The sequence below is a fragment of the Leguminivora glycinivorella genome, chromosome 1 (genome assembly GCF_023078275.1).
Source record: "Leguminivora glycinivorella isolate SPB_JAAS2020 chromosome 1, LegGlyc_1.1, whole genome shotgun sequence".
NCBI lineage: Eukaryota > Metazoa > Arthropoda > Insecta > Lepidoptera > Tortricidae > Leguminivora > Leguminivora glycinivorella.
This window is the reverse complement of record NC_062971.1, coordinates 21,337,664-21,359,221: the sequence shown is the minus strand read 5'-3', so window position 1 is coordinate 21,359,221 and position 21,558 is coordinate 21,337,664. Positions and strand designations below refer to the sequence as shown.

The 21,558-nt window shown below is 36.5% G+C and overlaps 1 protein-coding gene across 1 annotated transcript in view; it reads left to right on the top strand.

Annotated features, from left to right (window-relative positions):
* Window positions 1-442: 442 nt before the first annotated feature.
* Window positions 443-21,558, top strand: part of LOC125229148 (pituitary homeobox homolog Ptx1) — a 65,762-nt gene continuing 44,646 nt past the window's right edge. The window contains 3 exon segments of the mRNA XM_048133932.1: window positions 443-481; window positions 11,140-11,365; window positions 11,368-11,430. Coding sequence (XP_047989889.1) covers window positions 11,239-11,365; window positions 11,368-11,430 — 190 coding nt within the window. The 5' untranslated portion in view covers window positions 443-481; window positions 11,140-11,238.

Genomic DNA, 21,558 nt, shown 5'->3' with positions numbered 1-21,558 from the left:
ATTAAGTGCATGGTAGTTACAAGTTTGATATTACTTTAATAAATTACAGGACTGATAGATGTTGTGTTGGTTTTTATTCATATTACGTATGAAAACGTTAAAGGAGAAAAAAATGCATGGACAAAAGTCATAAATCGCCAACATGAATCGCAATGACGTTGCGTGCCGGCTCTGGCTCGAGTAAACAGTGACGTCACAGAGCGTCACGACAAAAAGTCGATTTTCGCAAGTTCGGCCAGCTGACTGCGCTCGCGCCCCGCTCCCCTCCGCCACGCACTGAAAATTCAGTGCGACGAGATTTCAGCACGAGCGAGAGAGACAGCGGTGAGGGGCGGTGGAGAGAGCGGGACGGTTACATACGTGTGGGGTTCCGCAAGACGCGCGGTGGGCGGGCGGTCGGATGATGTATAGAGTGGTGGAGTTAGGTTCAAATTGTGCCGGGAAGTGGCCGAGATTAGAGCCCGCGGGCCGCGCCGCGAACGTAAGCCCACTTAAGACTGTTTTTAATACTAGTATTTTTTACGCGATCCCGACAGGATTTAGCGGATAAGCGACGTCGCGATCGTGCTTTGATTTATCGGTTTCGAATTCGGTTTCGGTTGGTGTTTACGCTAGTGGTGACGCTAGTAATCCCGCGGCTTGTCCCAGATTATGACGGATACCGGATTGCGTGTACACACACTGTGAAAATCGCGGAATTATCAGACGCGCTAAGCCAGCTTTTCGCTTGTTAATAGTGAGTACCTAACCTTATTCCAGTGAGTGTTCTGCTACGCATGTGTAGACAGCTGCTGAAATGTTTCACAAAATTTCTGTTTCACACAAGAGATTTACATGTGTCTTAACTCTACATATACTCTATACTTTGACTAAGATAGCACGAATGTATATTCTACACACTCTACTACTCTACTGTGAAGATCTTATGTAAAGTTGTAGACTCATAATTATAAACAACACACAGAAAATTTTTAAATACATAGACTCTAGCTATAGAGACACACGTCAAGAATTGTAATGAAGGTACAAGCCAAGCCCCTGTTGCCATGACACTAGATGGCGAAATATTGCCTACCTGCTCGGATTTCAAGTACCTGGGTTCCCTCATTCAGGGAGATGGCGAGATCGACAGAGCAGTTCAGCACAGGATTAACGCAGGATGGATGAAATGGCGACAGGTTACAGGCACAACCTGCGATCCCCGAATGCCTCTCAGGCTGAAGGGGAAAATTTATAAATCAGTTATCCGACCTGTCGTCCTGTATGGAAGTGAGTGCTGGGCCACCAAGACGAATGATGAGAGAAGACTGCATGTGAATGAAATGAGAATGTTGCGATGGATGTGTGGTGTGACAAGACTGGATAGGATTCGGAATGAGTATATAAGAGGAAGCCTGAAAGTAGCGCCAGTGACAGAGAAATTGAGAGGAAGTAGATTAGCATGGTATGGGCATGTAATGCGGAGGGATGAAAGCAATGTTATAAAACGAGTGGTAAATATGAAAGTGGATGGATACAATGGTAGTGGAAGGCCTAAGAAAAGATGGATGGAATGTGTGAACAACGATATGAGAGTGAAAGGTATTAGTATGGAAATGACGGCTGATAGAGAGGAATGGAGGAAGAAGATCTGCTGCGCCGACCCCAAATAATGGGAAAAGGGCAAGGGAATGATGATGTACAAGTAAAGCCAAGGACTTTACTGTCTATCTATCATGACTTAGGTACCTATTTCACTAAACAACATACATAATTTGAAATCACTCTGTCTGATGACACATAACAGTGATTGGGACAAGGGAAAAAATTGATGGTCAATAAATAAGTATTTGTGTAGATATTTACAAACACAGAATCTAATTAATAATTATGAATTGGAATAGATCTAATCTAAAGAGAAGCGTCCACGCAATAACGCTTGTGGCCGATCCGGAAATCGAATTTGGGTCTCCAGCTTACGCGGCTAATGTACTTACCTGCGTTACCAATAGATCCATCAGCCACTGCGGTACCCGTTCATATGTTTTGTATATAATTAAATTATTTTATGAAACATTTTTACTAAAAAAAAAATCAAAAAGCATTTATTTCATTAACTAATTTACAACATAACACAGGTTGAGACTTCCTAGTAAGTATTTATAATACCTGTGACAGGAAGCCCCGCTCTTCCACAGTTTGCAATTATATTTACTTGTACACAGTTAACGATTTGAGATATGAAATAAAATAATAATGGTAACTTACATTATCAAAATATCTATTACTACTACATATATACAAACTGAAGCATATACATTAAATATGTACCAAAATAACCAGTGACCGACGCAGAGCTAGTTAGATATATGGCAGCATCTGTTGTGATACCTACTTGTGATACGACGCCGTAAAAGATTTATTTAGGAGGTGCAAGCAAATACCTATGTATATTCATATATAATATTGTACACTAATATTTTAATAACATATAATATTGCATTTAAACATAATCCCATCAATGAAATATGCATCAATATTGGCCAATTTATCACATTATTATAGTAAAAGGTGGCCCCACAATTCGTTGGCACAGGTTCATAGCAATATCTTCGTAGCCATTCAAAATTATTAAAAAAAAATTGTATGCAAAATACAATCATTCACATTTTTGTTGAAAAACAAGCGCAAAAGTATGTAAACAACATACTATATGACACAGTTCCTTTGAGGTTACTTTGTCAGCATGTATAGCTTTTGAAATATCTAAATTTTTATGTTAGTCTACAGGTTCTAAAGTAAGTACTCCTGATTTAGGTGAGTAGGCTTCATACAACTCATACATATATTGAATTTAAGAATATAGGAAAAAAGTGTCGACTCTCTTGAAGTCCATTGCGTAAATTTTGAAATTGAGACGAGTTCAAAGAAATATCCACGGTAGATGCAGAAACAAACAAGGCCTTGTGAATATCATTTCAGTAACTACATTACTTATAGTTTGATTAATTCATTATTTTTGTCAACGAATTTATGCAAATAAAATATTAGCTACCAGGGGAATGATAATCATAATAAATCAAAAGTAAGAAAAAAAACAGTACATAATTTTGGTGCTATTTTTAATTATATAAAATAAACACTCAACAACATTAATATTGTTTAAGGATCTAGCATACTTATACTATGCTGCACGCTAATCTAATTTACCTACTGTATCAGGGAAAATAACAATATTTTTGGTCAAATGCTCCGAAACTGTTATTCATTACGATAATGCCTTAAAACAAATTATACACTTTACATATAAAATACAAATAATTGATAACCACAGTAAACATAAATAAGCCAGAGGAATAATATTGTTACGCCAGTTACGCCAATACTTCAGAGAGCTTCAGCGGTAAGGAGCGTGTTCCCACTGTGAAAAAAAGCGCTGTACTTACTATATAGGTAACGCTTTTTAAACAGGAACTAGGGACTAGGAATCAAACTATCGAGACCCTTAAATACACGCACTTTAGCGCTATACCTACTATTAGCGCTATTTAGGACGAGAGTAAAACTATGGACACATATTTTATTGTAATATAAAAGCATAATGACTACAAATATACGGATAATTATTTTTTTCATCACATTTGCTGTTTAAAGGTCTCATTGCATCTACGTGTACTGAAGAATAATGTACTATTTTGTTCCCAAGGGAGTTATGGATTTATATTATTAAATTAAAACGGGACTTAATCGCGTAAAACTTACGTTTTATATTTAATCCGACGTTTCGGACATGACATTACGTCCGTGGTCACGGGTAGACTGGCTGGGAGTTGTATCAACATCTTCTAGCTGTACGAGTTTTTCGAACTACCCGCACTTGATTGTCATCAGTCACTTTTTCGCTAGGGTTGCCACTCTGCCTACATGCAACACTCACGACATCCGATGGTATGGGACGGGAAGTTTTCCTTCATTTTGATTGAAATTACGATGTTTTCTGATTTCAATCGCTTTACGTACCTTCCTGCTATAGTAAAGACGTTCAGTTGAAAGGACTTTGGGATTATGCAGTTCAATCCAGTGGTTTGGTCCTGACTCTAGCAAATGCTCGGCAACCGCAGACTTATTTATTTGTCGTTTTTTGACCGCCGCGATATGTTCTTTGACCCTTTCCGCTATGGTGCGTTTTATGGATTTATTTTAAAAATTAATACTATCCGTACAATACTTCAGGCAAACGATGTTTCAATCAGCCAAGGATTTTTGTGGCACTACCAGACGTTGACTATTAAGCTATATAAAATATTACACATTATAAAAAATCATTTTATTTACGTTTTACAATTATTACAGTGTGTTTTAACATTAATTTTGTAAATTTCACGCAAATTAATCGTTATAATGTTATAATTTACAATCTGACAGGAAATTGTGACGGTCATTTCGATTCGCGCTTGACCGCGTTGCCATAGCAACAGAAACTTCAATTAGAAAATGTTGAGAAAATATTTTGACGGACACGTAAAATAAGTACAATTGTATGCTTCTTTGAACATTGCATTTAATTATTTATATGCAGTATTTTAGTGTTTGTTTGTGCTCAAAAAGCGTTTGTAATCAAAAACAATGAATTTATATGAAGAATCCGATATAGGTGAAGATAGACTACTGGTCGCACCGCCGCCGTTGAAGGTTTTGCCTTATGATTTTTTTTCTCTGTGTTTCCACTCAAATGTGATGAAAAACATTGTGTGTAACTCAGGAGGTAAGGATATTATACATATTTATACTCGTGTCTATAATTCACTCCAGCCTGCGGCTGTCGTGAATAATCACGACACTCGTAAATAATATCCCCCTTACCTCCCTTGTTGCATAATGTACCTACTATTAATAACTAATGGACTAATTTGACTTCAAGTTGATCAAATACAATCCTTGTTTTCATTTTTCCAAGGTACTTGGTTGGGCAGGGTAAAAAAAAGGGAGATGTAGTTGTAGGCACCAGCAGGATTAGCACAAGATTGTCGCAAGAGTAATATGTCGGCGCGAAATAGACTACACGTCCTTATTAGGGTTCCGTAGTCAACTAGGAACCCTTATAGTTTCGCCATGTCTGTCTGTCCGTCCGTCCGTCCGTCCGTCCGTCCGTCCGTCCGTCCGTCCGTCCGTCCGTCCGTCCGTCCGCGGATAATCTCAGTAACCGTTAGCACTAGAAAGCTGAAATTTGGTACCAATATGTATAACAATCACGCCAACAAAGTGCAAAAATAAAAAATGGAAAAAAATGTTTTATTAGGGTACCCTCCCTACATGAAAAGTGGGGGCTGATATTTTTTTTTATTCCAATCCCAACGTGTGATATATTGTTGGATAGGTATTTAAAAATGAATAAGGGTTTGCTAAGATCGTTTTTTGATAATATTAATATTTTCGGAAATAATCGCTCCTAAAGGAAAAAAAGTGCGTCCCCCTCTAACTTTTGAACCATATGTTTAAAAAATATGGAAAAAATCACGAAAGTAGAACTTTATAAAGACTTTCTAGGAAAATTGTTTTGAACTTGATAGGTTCAGTAGTTTTTGAGAAAAATACGGAAAACTACGGAACCCTACACTGAGCGTGGCCCGACACGCTCTTGGCCGGTTTTGTTATTAATACAATTAGACAAAGACGTGTTGTGACAGGGGTTTATGCCCTTAAATTTTCTTTAACTTGGGTACTTATCTATTTATGAGACACTAGCGGTTGCCTACGACTTCATTCACGTGGAATTTATTTTCCGAATAGAATTTATTTCTCAATGCGGTAAATGAATTTAGAATAACCCAGATTTTCTTACGTAGTTACGATTTCCTAACTTAAAACAAAATTTGATCCCCATACAAACATTAAATTTATCTCCCGTTTAACCTCGTTAAGGCATGATTTTCCAATAAAACTGAGTTTGTTTGTCTTTTATTTGTCTTAACTTACCTTTGTTACCTTTTACTCCAAATTGCAAGTTCTTAACTCTAAAATTTAATTCCCATTTAAACTTTCATCTCCTTTTCTTATAGATGTTTTTTTTTTAATAAATTGCTCTTATCTTGTAGACTGTAGAGTGGCATGTACAGTCTAGCTAGGCCACTATAAGTTACTTAATTTTAGTTTATTGTATATAAATGTTCACGGTAGGAAAATAAATTGATTTACCGCACGACATGTCAAAAGATATAAAGCGAAAATGTTGAAAAATATTCGACTGCGCCAGTAACAACCTGTTAGGCAGCTCAAGGGTTGAAGGTCATTCTTCAGAGATGATGTTAGAGGTTCAACCTGGGGCGGGAAACTTTCTTTCTTTTGTATAGTTTTTAACCCCCGACGCAAAAACGAAGGGGTGTTATAAGTTTGACGTGTCTGTCTATCTGTCTGTCTGTCTGTCCGTCCGTCTGTCTGTCTGTCTGTCTGTCTGTCTGTTTGTCTGTCTGTCTGTGTGTGTGTCTGTCTGTGGCATCGTAGCTCCCGAATGGATGAACCGATTTAGATTTAGTTTTTTATGTCTGAAAGCTGATTTAGTCGGGAGTGTTCTTAGCCATGTTTCATGAAAATCGGTCAACTATGTCGTAGACGAGGGTTTTTTCAAATTTTAATTTTGTGGTTATTTACTGACTAGTCGGTGATGGTCTGAGGATCAAGTTACCGCTTTCATGACTGATCATTTGACTTTTGACGTTTTGAAGACAAGTACGTCTATGTTTGAAATGTAGTGTAGTTTGTGCTACCATAATGCAAAACGATATACGATTATAATTCTCAATGTTGGCACAAAGTGCTGGCATGAGCGATCGTACTATGGAGTGTGGATAGCCTGAATTCGTCATACCTACTATGTACTCTCAAAACAGTAAAAATACATCACTGCTTTGGGACACAATATTTAAACATATATAATAGCTATAGAAAAATTAGTTAAAATATATAATTCGTATAAAAGTATTAGTTATATTGTATCTTCAACTTGCCATTTAAACAACACCAGTCTCAGTTTGCTAGCATACGCTATATTTATCCGTATAAAAATAATGGTCTCAAGATTGCATCTAAACGGTTCCTTACACATGTAACGTTATCACATTGACAATGCGATACCATATCAGCTGATAGACCGCATCATATCAATATGTGAGTACGCGGGGACTATTCTTGAATCGATCGATTTAATATCACATCGCGTGTAAAAATATAAAATGTGAAACCTCTGTTTATGAATTGTTGTCACGAATGACTATTAATTAATGATAAAATAATATGTGAGTGTGTTCAGTAAAACGTCCCACTTTGTGGGTTATCAACTTATCATTAAGGCGAGATTTACTTATATGAATAAACTGATAAAGCGGCTTTATAGCAATCGACAAAGTGGGACGTTTTCCCGTGCACACTCACATATTTTTGATAATTAGGTATATTATAAGCTTCTTAGGGTGCGCGCCCACGTATTTGTATGAAAAGTTGCGTCGCTTCGTGAGCGCACTTTCATACTAGCCCATGGTCGCAACAAAAAAGTCACTTCGAAAAGTCGCCCGTGGGCGCACCCTCTTAATATAGTTTTTCATGATAATCATGATGTAAGGGAGTCAACCTTTATTTCAGGCAACAGTTATGAAATATTGGTATTTTGTAGGCTTTTGTAAATTAAAAGAGTATGTATAATTTGTACTAAATAATAAATAACGCAGAGTTATTTATCATAACGTAAGAACGTTATTTATCATTAGCGACGGAACATAAACACCTTGTTAGCTTATTTTAGTTTCTATTGTGTCTATTATCTTATTATTTGAGAGTAGTCTCCTTTCCAGCAGTATTCGTCAATAATTGACACAAATACTATAGAGTACGGTTGTAAGACGTCGTTTTTTAGTGTCGTGTATTGAAAATAATAAGTATGTATGTAGTTGATCAATGGATAACTAGAATTGTGTAGAACTAGAGTATGTTATTTCAAAAAATATGAATCGGAAAAATATGGAATCAAGGTAAAGTGTTTTACAGTACCTTAAATTATAGATGTACTTGCAATTTTAACAATCTCTATACTAATAATACTTGTTATTACTTCTTTATTTATTGTTTTGATAAAATATTATTTAGGGGGCAGGATTTATATTGACATTTCGTTATTACTTCGTTTTTAATTAAATTCTACTGTACAAAAATACTTTTGAGTTTCTTCACTTATCGGCGGCAGGACGGGTTCGTGTAAAATTCGAATGAAATCGCGTTTTAATAGAGCAGCCACTTTCACCAACTTAAATCTTTTGGCTTAAAAAAGGCTTTGCGTTGGTTTAAAGGGATAAGAGAGGCTCAGCCGGCTCGATTGCTGCCTTTGGCTTTGCTCAATTACTCACCGCCGAGTCAAGATTAGTACTGCCGGCTTCAACCGATTTCAATTCAACTCGATGAAAATACGAGCCGTATTTGTGCGATGCGAGTTACGAGTTTTGTGACACTGCCTTGCTTAAAGTGTAGGTCTTTGACCTTTCAGAGTTTGGGCTTTCTAATCTTTTTGCTGGTATAGTTCGCGACTACTATAAGAATTTTGATGTAATAGCATTTATTAAAATGAAATAATGTTATTAGCAAGTATAAGCCTGTGTGGTGACGGGTTAAGAATTTCACCACCCCCTTTCTTCCCGTGGGTGTCGTAGAAGGCGACTATGGGATATGGGTTAAATTGTGGCGTAGGCGAGAGGCTGGCAACCTGTCACTGCAATGTCACAGTTTCGTTTTCTTTCAACCCCTTATTTGCCAAGAGTGGCACTGAAGCTTTAGTAGTTTCATGTGTTCTGCCTACCCCTTCATGGGATACAGGCGTGATTGTTTGTATGTATGTATAAACTACATTGGTTTGAATACTGTATGATTAGGCTAGAGTCACATCTCGGACACTGGCGATCAAATATATGAAAGAGGCGGGTTCCTAGCACACTGTCTAAGCTCGTGTAGGTGAACGCGTACTATGCTTGTATGAGTGAAATATGACAGGTCGACTGTTCGCGTTTTTGACAGACGGTAACTGTGAGGTAACCGAGAGGAGGTGGGCGGCGCTTTCAGCGGGGAGCGGGAGTGACCATACTGTACGATAGTACTCTTTATTATACTGTGCTAGAGTCTACTTATAGAAAGCACGGACCATGTTTATTTTTAATTTTTTGATGAATGAAATCATATAGTATGCGCTTACATATAGGCTCTTTTGTCTAATTTTTGCGTTTGTATCATCTTAGCGAATTACGTATTCAAATATTATGATTCTCGTCCTACGACTCTCCTCAACTGAAAACTCACATGACCGTTTTTTCTAATTCAAATTAAAGTACCTACCTAATTACTCGATTAAAAAACTGTGACTTGACCAACAATAGACAGCTTCATACTTTCGATCTTCTGACCATGCCACTTGACCTTCTGCCCTTGGTTCGTATATTGTCGAGAAATAACTAGGTACTACAGATATGTTATTAAGGCACAAAGCTAAGCCTAAGACTGGGCACTAGGCTGGGGTGGTGAACTTAATTACTCGCTTTAATTAAATCTTGTTAAATACCTAACAGTCGACTAGATTAACTCCGACTTAGTTATTAGACTCTGGTTTACTCTTACTTTTTTTTGTACCTATACCTACGAGTAGGCATCTATATTTATTTATCGTAAGGTGTGTAATTAGCAGTGATCGGGGTTTTGGTTGTAAGTTGTAATAGTAAGTAACATTGATACAATTGTGGATTATTTTTATATAATAAACCGCAATTAAACCAAATCCCTGATCACAGGTACTTAGAACAGTGAGATCAGAACAGTAGCACAAGGCATCACGTGTCGTGTCGGGTAGCGCTGGGTAATTCCTACCGACGACGTGGTGCAACTTGACTCCCACACTAGGCATCTGCACACATCTGCATCTAAGAAACAATATTGCGAACCACATTAAATAGTGTTTATGACTATTCAAATTAGGTTATGTCTACGAACTGTTAAATTTGTGTTACAAACACTTTCTTCCTCTGTTGTTTTGCTAAAAAAAGTTCTCTTAGCTCATTCTTCTAAAGACACAACACACATATTAACAGGTACTCCAATGTGCTGTAAATCAAGCCAAGTAATTTTAAAACGTTAAAACCTGCTTTAAACGCCATTCAATAGGTCATTTACCGCCTACCGTAGCAGCGCAGCTTCTCTTTTTGCTGAATATTGAATTCCCGGCGCAGAAATGTAAAAAAGCCCGTTAAAGGCATAAATCAGTTAACGTAGCCGTTCTATCTGCGCTATGCGAGTGAATTTTATGTGCTTAAAACGCACTGACATGTTTGAAATATGAAAGTTGTAACTCGCTGTTTATGATGCAGTATATCTGTTGTGATAGCAACGTTAAATCAACCTGATAGTAACTTGACTAGCCCAAATTGAGTCATTTTCTGGACTTTTTTCGGTTGCTCTGAATTTAATGACTATCACGTGATTATAAAAGATGTAGATAGTAGGTAACTATTTATGTTACTGAGTACAATATAGTAATTGAGAGAGAAGAATTCTAGTATTTGTTAGGTGCAATATAATTTTTGAAATTAGATAAATGTTTCTTTTAGATTTAAAATACACGATGTAGAGCTAATATGTAGCTGATTTATACGCTCAAAGAACTTCAAAGTTGTGAAGAGTTTATACCTAGTTTATTGAATATTACTTAAATATAAATTGGATTAAAATCAAAAGGTTTGTTTCAATTCAATTCTATAAGAACAATTAAATTGGATATTGAATTCGAATTTTAATTGGATATAAGTAAAATAAATGACTAAAAAAGCTCAATTTTGCTACAAATTTTAACTTGATGTCTTAAGCTGGCTGGCTGGCTGGCTTATGATTTTAGAATCATAAATATTGAATAAATTGATGGATTTGATTTATTTTGATGTTTTATAGTCAGTATTGTATTCGTGGTAAAAATTTTGTATTTCAATTGGTGGCAAAGTTTGTTTAACCTTCGTGCCTTGAAACCCTGGCAACGCTCAAGATTCCACTTCTGGAATCTTTCGCTTGCTCGGGTATCAATATTGGCACGTGCGGATAAACAACAACTTTGCCCCCTTGTAAAACGAATAACTATTGTTCCAGAACCCAATGCGCTGCGCCTAAGCGTGTTTTATTCCCCCTATCGACCCGTCCGGCCTCACCATTCACCTCCGCGTGTACAAAGAGGCGCTGGCGGCCGGCATGGAGCCGCTGAGCGAGGGCCTGTGCCTCTCCGAGCTGGAGCTGCACGGCGGGCACCTGCACGAGTCGGTGGCGGCGTCCGTGGGCTCGGCCATCTCGAGTCTCATGGCGCCGCTGCACCACGAGCCGCACACACGCCGCTGCATGCTCACGCGCCGCCGCTACATCATGAGCCGCTGGAAAAGCTTAAACGTAAGTATTTTTTAACTAGTTGTACTTTTATTGAGCGTTAAGCCTCGAAAAAAGTATCCCTCCACGATCCCTCCTTTTAGGGGTGGAGGAGGTTGCAAAAGAATCGATTCAGTAGATAAGCCTAACCTATACTAAATGAGCATTTCTTTTTTTTGCCAATAATTTTTTTTCATAAATTCAGTCATTTAGGGAATTTTAGGTCAATTGAACCCATATGGAGTACTTTCCATATATCAAGGGTTAATTTAAAAGTTATTTTTCCCCCCAGAATTTCGGAAACATTTTTGTTTTGCCCTTTAATACCAGCGGGTACAACGCATTTTATCCACGGAAAGTGGAAAAGTAATTTGAAAATAAAGTCAAATTAACTGCTTTAAAATTGACAAAAGTAGTTGAATCTAGTAATTAAGCTGATTTAACCCTGGAACTAGACTGAAAAGGCTAGTAATATAGTAGAAAAATAGTGTTACACTTTTTTTCAAAAATATCAACTTCATAAAAGTGTTAAAAAAAAAAAAGAAATGCTATCAACTTGCTCGTTTTTTAATTCCACACTACTATTTTACAACTTTGTTATTGGCATATCTAATAAATAAAAATAAACATTATACCATTTTATACCTAACAAATAAATAAACATTTCTTCGGATGACAACCAAAAATATTCCAAGATCTTATCTTAAACTATTGAAACTACAAACGCTGTCGAGAGCAGTGGATTACTTTCATAATTTCACATTCTGTTCTCAAACTTTTTCTGCTATATGTAATTCTGTTTTGACAGGGACAATTCGGTATTCTATAGCACATGTGAACATACAGTACAAAATATAAATGCAAATTGCTGCAGATAATGTAAAATGGAAATCGCCACTAAGCCCCGATAGATGAATTTTAGTGAAATACATCGCAAACGATCTATTTCGGAACGTTCTATATTGGCAAATAAATCCCATTTTAAACTCCACCGGGCTTGTAAATAAAATAAAGGGGACTTTTTGTCCGTGATCCGCGGCGAGGATCCGATGAAGTCGTTCGTTCGTTTGTTTTATTTTTATGAAGATGTGTGTAGCTCCTCGGAGATGGGATGTGGGATACGGCGGGGGTAAATAAATAGGGTGCTTTCGATTTTACGTAAAAAACGTAATTGGGTTCTTGGCGTTGATGAAATTAGTTTCAGCTGAGAGGACTGGATACAGGTCCGATTTTATTCCTATTGTAAATACATTCTTGTATGTGCGTCAATAAAGTAAATCAAATGTTTCCATGAACCTACGCTAAATACGTACTTAAGTTTTATCCACCGTGATCAACTTCATGATGACAGTGACAATTTGCTTTGGCAACTCTGTAAAAAAAATGCAACTAATTAATTAATGGGTAGGTGTGTGCTTGATTATTGTATGAATTGTGTCGTTTTTATCTATGCTAATTATCATCACCCCCATTACCGTCAAATAGAATAGTATACATTATATACCACAGGCAGTAAACATCAAGTGCCCTCAATACTTAACCATAGCTTCAATAATTTAGTATCAATAAAATTTTTACAACAATTTTATAGCAATAATCATCGATTGTTACCACACGTGTTTTAGTTTTATTCACGACACAATCGTGACGAAATTGTGAGCGTCACACGTCATCAGCGTGACGACCGTGACGGGCAGCCCAATTTATACGTACACTGATATTAGAAAATCATCTGAATGATATCATTTAGTTACGTGCGTCTCGCTCGCACCAATATAGCTACGTGCAAGCACGAGCGAAATGGACTATGTTTGAATGATATCCTTTAGATGTCAGAATGATTTTAGTGTGGGTTCGAATGGGCCTGGGGGACGGTGCACTTGCCGCGTTTGTATACAAAATTAGGGATTATTCTGTTTCGGTGACACGCAATTTTATCTTTTATCCGGGCCCGTGCCAATTTTATCATGACGCTTTCAAATTTACTGTGTATTATGCAATGACATACGCGCTGCCGTCCTCATGTTGATTTACCCGTATTTTGTTTAAAAGAACATTAATAAAAAAAAACTACGTGAATGTCTGAGTGGGATTCTAATTTTGATACCTACTTATATTTAATTGCATGATTCACGTCTGTCATGGGTTAAAATTTAGTATATCTGGGAGTTATACTTACTGCTGAAATTATTTATCCTATGAAACATTATGCGTTTATATTGGCTGGCGATATCAGATAATACCAATTATGTTTCTATTTACGTATAGGGCGTCCTAAACATTGTAGGATATAAACTTATACAGTTTTTCGTCATTAAAAAAAAAACAGATGTGCCGAGGGCTGTTTTTTTCACAATGTGATAGGATATATGTTAATATGTTGTTAAAAAAGTCATTAAAGTACTTCCAGATATTAAATATAATAGCTTTGTTTGTTTAATACAGTATCGCCGGCACCTGTATATATATAACCGTGTACCCGGGTACAAGCGGGCTAATCGGATAGTTTTTACAGACGCATCAATATCGGATTACGCGCCCCCGGGTGTTTAGCTGCGCAATTAGTCATGCTGATGCTGGGGGCACAGGACCGTCTGGTTGCGTGCTCTGTTTCACTATTTTTATAATGTTGACTATTTGTATTTTTAAATTAAAGAAAAATGGAACAATAATACTTTCAGTGTATTGAACCTGCGACATCAGTCAAATCGCCTTAAGGCGTTTAAGCATTTATGGAAGGCATGGACAAAACGCCCACATCTAGTAGGCATCCGTAGCTAAGTTGTATGAGAGTGATTTGAACGGTGTTCTAAAAGGTTGTAGGGTTCGAGTTCTGCCCGAAGTATTTATCAATTTTTCTTTTAATTAAAAAACTTGTACTATCCCTCGTAGATGTGTCTCTTCTTGATTTTTATTAGTTGAACTGCACGGGAAGCATGGTCGCGCGATAGACGATAAAATATCAGGCCGTCCCTATCGCACTTACAGATAGTGCGATAGGGACGGCCTGCTATTTTATCGTCTATCGCGCGACCATACTTCCCGTGCTGAACGCGTTGAAAGCTACTCGTACTTCCGTAGTCGAACAATACTTCTAAGATATGAGCATTATGAGCAACATGTCACTGCGGTTACCCATCTGTCAAAAGCAGAATTTTCTACAAACAAAACGTAATTTTTAGCTCTGACATATCAATCTATATGATTAAATTACGAGTATTCTCAACAAACGATTTTACATTATGGGCTTAGCCTTCATTGATGTACAAATTGTAGGGGTTGTATAGGTTGTATTAGCAGTTGTTAATATGTATTACATTATTAGACATAAGGATAAGACATTTTTCTTGCTATAAATATATTATTATTATTCTCTTTATTCATTTCAATTCTTAGGCTAGGTATTTTTATAATATGATTATAAAAGTAAAATACAAAACCACATACAAAACAATACAAAATATATAAACACATTATAAAAAACCTAACCTAGGGTGCCGCCAGCAGCGGGGCAGGGCCCAAGTTGCCGGTGGTTAGGGCTGCAGAGAGAGGAACTGTCGGACTATCCGCGCCGTGTCCAAGATCACCGCCTTCTGCATCTGACCCTTGATCCAACCACCTAGCGAGAGTCTCTCGAGATGTTGGTCGAGACTCTTCGCTATAAGACCGTTCGCTGAAACGACTATCGGGACAATGATCGTCGAATCAACATCCCACATGGCGGTTATCTCGTACGCCAAGTCTAGGTACTTACTGGGACTTGTCCTCGGCTTTCACGAGATTCTCATCATGGGGGATGGTGATGTCGACGAGCAAGGCCCGGCATTGCGATCGATCTATTATGACATTATTATTATTATTATTACTAAAAATATATCCCTATAAATATATACATATAATAAACTTATTTTTTACTTTCATTTATTGATGTAAAATTTAAATAAAACCTACGTAGAGTATTTAAACAACAGCATCATTGGAGTGAAACTGGCGTAAACGCAATGATTTGCAATCTATCACTGACGAACAAAAAAGGGCAGCGGGAGCAATCATTTAAAGTCAATTCCGATGAATTGAGTACTCTATCCTTCTTGCACACGTATATTATTGATATTTCCGTCCTGCTTGCACGTTAAAAAACAACCCTCCAAAATCGACGAAGCATTATATAGCGATGATTAGCTCGCACTTGCCGCTTTTGTCATTGAATTTAAATAGGGGATTAAAATGCACAGTATTTTATTAATGCTATTATGTTTTGTTTGGGGAAAGTAAATGTTATTTTAGATTATGAGCAAACTATGTTTTAATATTAGAAAAGAAGCCAAATTAAATAACCAGGTCGTATATCGAGTTAATAATCAATTTACTCTATTGTTGAGATAAAACGCCATTGAAACTAAAATATTGCAAGGAAACAACGTCACTTTTTCAACAAAAAGGTATGATACCGATATAAGAACCACTGGCCAGATGGTTGATCCAATTTGTGTCGTATTGTCAAAAGTAGGAACAATTTGATCTGTGGCTCTAAGCGTACCTATACAATGGGATGTTATGTTTAATTTAAATATTGTTTTTTTTTCTCATTTAACATACGTTTACGAACAGAATACGAACAGATTTAATATATATTGTATGTCAATATTCAATAAACAGAAACCAAACCTTCAACAAAGTCAAAAATGTCTAAATCCACATAATAACAGTTTTTCACCCCCGAACCTCGAAAATACGCGTTACGTGATCATATTGGCTCTGTGATCGGTACTGGGTTTATCCTCCGAAGATTGTGTCATATCCTACGATTTTTATAAAATAGGCGAAAAACACGTTTCGTGGCTTTAATTTTAAATTGCAGGTTTTGCGGAATCTTGCCTTAAGCCTTCCGTTCGTCGATTTTGCCGTTGCTCGTGATTTTTTTCACCTTTGCTGTTAAATCCAGGGCGAATCTCATTATTTTACTCGAAAAATATGGAAAACTAATTACGAGGGATTTAGATTCAATTATGAGGGGTTATTCTCGCTTTTAAAATGTATGAATGTGTTTAATAAAAATGGGGTGTGTGTTAAAAAAAGAATGTGCCTACCTAAGACGAGACCCCTCGTTAAAGTAAATTAAAAAAAATGTATAGGTACTCTAGCCCCGCCAGTTAGTAGAAACTTTGAATATCGAACCTTTTTCTATTGACAAGTTGGGTGTTTTTTAGTATATTTTATGTTTTGTAATATTTATCTAAAATTTAATAACCTCGTCTACCTATAACTACTAATCGAGTAATCGCTGTTAAATTTTACAAAACCATCATCATCATCATTTCAGCCATTAATCGCCCACTGCTGAGCATAGGCCAAAACTTCAGTAGGTACCTACTATTGGATGTGTGTTTTAATAAAAAAAAAAACAATTTAAGACATACACGCGACCACATAGTTACACTGATGCACCTGAGATATGTGTTACCAGGCGGTGGCTGGGCAAATATTTGTAGTGCTGCCCGTCACTCGAGATTACCACTATCTTGATGTTAATCTGACTGCACGAACTGTTTTCCTGGACCCCGAAATATGTTAACATTGTAGCTTCTTATTTTGGGATATACATAATAGATGTAATTAAGTCAAGTGTTTCGCCCTCCTAATGGAAAAGTCTTAAATCTTATGAATGTTATGATTCTTTTTCTTTGTATCTTAATAATAATGGACTGAATTACCGGTATTTGTTTCAAACAAGTTAACCGGTATCCAACTTGATATCTCGCATGCTTATGAATCTTTTGCATTTATATGGATTAGCCATCGAATGATGATAATGAATACCTAAATATCATTTCTAGAATATCAGCAATATTTTACGAATTCTGTGTTATTTTCATTTAGAGCTTTATTGGTAACGGTGACGGTATAAACGTCAAAAAAATCTCCTGACACTTACAAATGAGTATGATGTCTATAAAATGATTTGACAAAAAATCGGTGCCACACTGTCTGTCCCGCCCGGCGTCACTACACAGTTTTTGTATATTTTTTACAAAAAGAGGCATCCCCTGTCACCCGACACTGACACCGGGTCCCGTTGTCGCGGCGTTAGAACTTTGGTGCAATATATTATTTTTTTGTTATATTTTTTGGGTTGCAAAATAGACGATTAATGCGCTTGTTATTTGTAAAATCGAAAGTAATATTCTTGATAGTAGGAAGCGTGAGTATTATTGTAGAATGTAGATGAAGTAAGTTTTCTGAATGTTGAATATTTTATTTTAACTATCAAATGCGAGTGACCACTGGCCATCGATGTTACTACATCATGTGGGCTTCCGATTCTAAAATTCTTCTACCTCCAATATAATAAACATTCAATGTCGTCTTTATAAGCGCTTTATACTTTATCAGATTCTAATTAACATAGTTCTACTGTAGGTATATATATCTTGTGTGCCAGGAAGGATTCTTAGGACCATCCTTAGATATACCCAAAGAAATTCGCAGCGGTATCACTTTGTACTTTTTGCCATTTTTTTACAATCCGTAAAAGTCAACATCTTCAAAATTTACAAACCTTGGGCGTGACTTTGTTTCGAGCGACAGATGTCTCGCCATCCGCCCCAAAAAACGCGTATTGGAGGCGTGGTAGCAATAAATTTAGTCAAAATATGCTCGACACAAACACTTCCCATACCTCCCTATTAGAATAACAGAACGAATCGTTTTAATTTGTTAACAGGCCTCCGGAATGGGTGTCACATGTCTACCGGGGTTAAATTATTTAGTTTCGACTTCACTAATTGCCGATGACAAAGTTTAATAGCCTGTGCACATGTTAATCGGCGTTTTTTTGTGTTTTAGAAACTATTTCAGTGGTTTCGGGATGATAACGTTATTTTCATATATTTCACTGTACAACGCATCTGCTAAGCTAATGTTCACAACCAACTTCAGCTTACCAGTCTCCTAGATTAGGATTCGATCAGATTAGTTACCTAGTACTTAGTAGGTACTGTATTTTCTCAATAGTACCTTCGAAGAAAAATGCGCTGTCATTAATACAACCATGCATGCATTGGTATTAGATGAAGATTCCTAATTTCGACGCTTCCACTCAGATATTGTAGAACTTTATTCTTTGTGAATGCTTGGCGTGCCCACAAACAATACCTTTATCGAAGAAGATTATATGTAAATTATTCATGGGGCTATACAGTTCAAAATTTTAACATTTACAACAAAATCTGAACCATAGATATAGGTGACTAATTAATCTCGTGACAAATGAACCACTGTCACATGTTGATATTCTACCTCTAAATGGATGACAACACAAACAAATAATTGAAATTGATTATTTTCCCGTACAACCAGAAGTCAAGTAATGACAGAGCGCAGCGTGAAATCGGGAGTATTGGCAACAAACAAACATTGTTGACTGTGTGATTGATAGTCTGACAGATGTAACCCTTGCTCTGCCGCATCTGTCGCTAGTGGTCAACGGCTATCGAAAGGGATAGGGTTTAATTAATGTTTAAAGATTCTGATTTCTTCCGTGTGTTTTATTTATATAGGTATAATATTTAACACCAATCATGAGATATCTAAGTGGAAATATGGCACACTAGCTTTTGTCCGCAGATACGCTCGAGTTAGAAAGAGACAAAAAGTAGCCTATGGCACTCTTCATCCCTTTAAATATCTCCGCAAAAAAAAAATCACGACAATTCGTCGCTCCGTTTTGCCGTGAAATACGGACAAACAAACAGACACACACACTTTCCCATTTATAATATTAGTATGGATTAATGTTAGTTTACTAAGGCAAATTTAGGTACAGATTTAATTAATAAATTTAAACTTAAGTTAACATCAGCAGAAAGATCACCAACATTCACAGGCCAACTGACACATGTAATCATTTGAATAAAGAAAGATCATCGGGATAACTTCTCATATACGTAACCCAATATAATTACAAATGTTTACTGCAACATCGCGGTTTCCATATTAGAATCATTTTTATTTTATTGACATAGCTATAAAAACAGATAACGGTTGTAAAAGAGCATTGTACTCGCACATCCATAAATCTCTTTATTTTATGACAAATTGTGTAGTCACCCCAGCGCATTCAAGAACAAATAACAACATAATAGCCAGTGATGGGCAAACAGCAAAATAATGGGACAGTTGCACCGTAAGCACAATAGTGGGCCACTAATATCGGCGAAGTTCACAAAATATTGTATTGTATTTGTAATTTATTGTCTGGGGAGGTGAGATATTGGCCATACAAAGAATTGACTCTGTAGGCTGACTCTCGGGTTTATGATATCAACTACGTACGTTTGTCTATAAAAGTTTATGACGAACTATGCACGTGCAATCATACCGATAAAATGATTAGATTCGATCCGGCACTATTAACAATAAGGTATTGGCGTTTCTCATAAGCTAGTTAAGATTTTATTTTTGTATATGTATATCTGTAATTTTTTATTTATGTACTTATTTGTAATTTTTAGGATCACATAAAACTTCTTTATCACTTTGGTATCGGGTAATTTCGACTAATCTAAATTGGTCTTCCCGGTTTAGCGTAAAAAGTCACAAGCGGACAGATACACATCACATTTTTACTTTCACGATTATTATTATTTTTGCAATAAATAAAGCACAGTTTAACAGTCAGCAAATATGAATCCATGTAACTCTAGGTAGGTGCACAAGAGCTAAAAATTCAACAAGTAGTGGCCATGCGTTTGGCAAGGAACAGGCGCCTATGGAGGGACGTCGTAGTCTTCAACAGAATGACATGATGTCACGATCCTCAGCATTTTTTCGGAACGGAAACATTATGTCTACCTAGCTCCTGTAGCAACTAATATTTCAAGCCCCTATTATTTAAATATCTTATTATTACCTACCCTCTAAAAGTCTAAACGGAGGGATCCTTTTAAAACAACGACATCAGTGCACCTTCCAAGTCTTCCAACGCTATTCGCCACCCTACACCAGATCGGCTATAATTTTGTAATCACCATAAAATCTGTATCACCACAGTAATATATTTATGACATTATAGCTCCCACTAATATTTATGCAAATTGAAAACGAACATAATGGCATCGTTTACAACCCTAATGCGGGGAGGTCATATGTTCACTAGGAATTTTACTGCGAAATCTGTCCATAACATTTGATTTCAAGCCTAAGAACAAGTCTAGGGATAATTAAAGTAAAGCTTTGATGACAATTAATGTGTTTTTTTTGTCCATACCACAATATTACCAGAGAGCATGCATCCTATTTAAAAGCTACTATTTTTGAATAGAGAAATGAAAATTTCTGGGCAATAATGACTACAAATTTAATGTACTGATGATAAGAGTCACAAATTGACACTTTTTCATCTTCCAAACACGTTGAGTGCTTGTGTAACAGTCAGACGCATTGTGTATTTGTAACTATAAATACATATTTTAGTAATCTCATTATGACATCATATAAACATATCAAAATTTACTCCAAATTTGTAAATTTTCAACGGTTAATACTGAAAAATTCATGATTCAGGCTACAGTTATGAAATATGATTTTTATGTAATTTTAGTGTAAAAACAATGCAAAGACCAATACATTGGTACCAGGACAGCATAATTCAAAGGGCCCTTCCATTCGCCACAGATTTCATCCGCATCATTACAATAAACAAACCGCATCCCCAGCCAGTTGTCATCGAGTCCGCAGAAAGTAATTTGTGCCCATATGTGCGCAGTGATTGCCCTCGGTGGTCTTTTGGATATTTCCCCTCGTGTGTTTTCTTAAAAGTATCTATTTTATTACAGTTAAGGGTTGCGATATATTATTATGTACTGGTTAAGGAGAAGTAGTCAGAGTCAAGAGATACAATTTTGTAAAATAAAACCAAGTCTGCTTATAAATTAGTTATAACATTGTCGTACATATTATACTCGTATTTACTTACCTATGACATTACCGTTAGATGTTTTATAATTATACATATTAATAATTAGTTATATGTAGCTTTAATATGTTATTTGTAGCATTACAAATTTTGTGATTCGAAACCATATTTAACTGTAAAATAAATAAAAGACGGGCCAAGCTATGCTCACCCTCTTTAATTCCGTGTGCCACCGT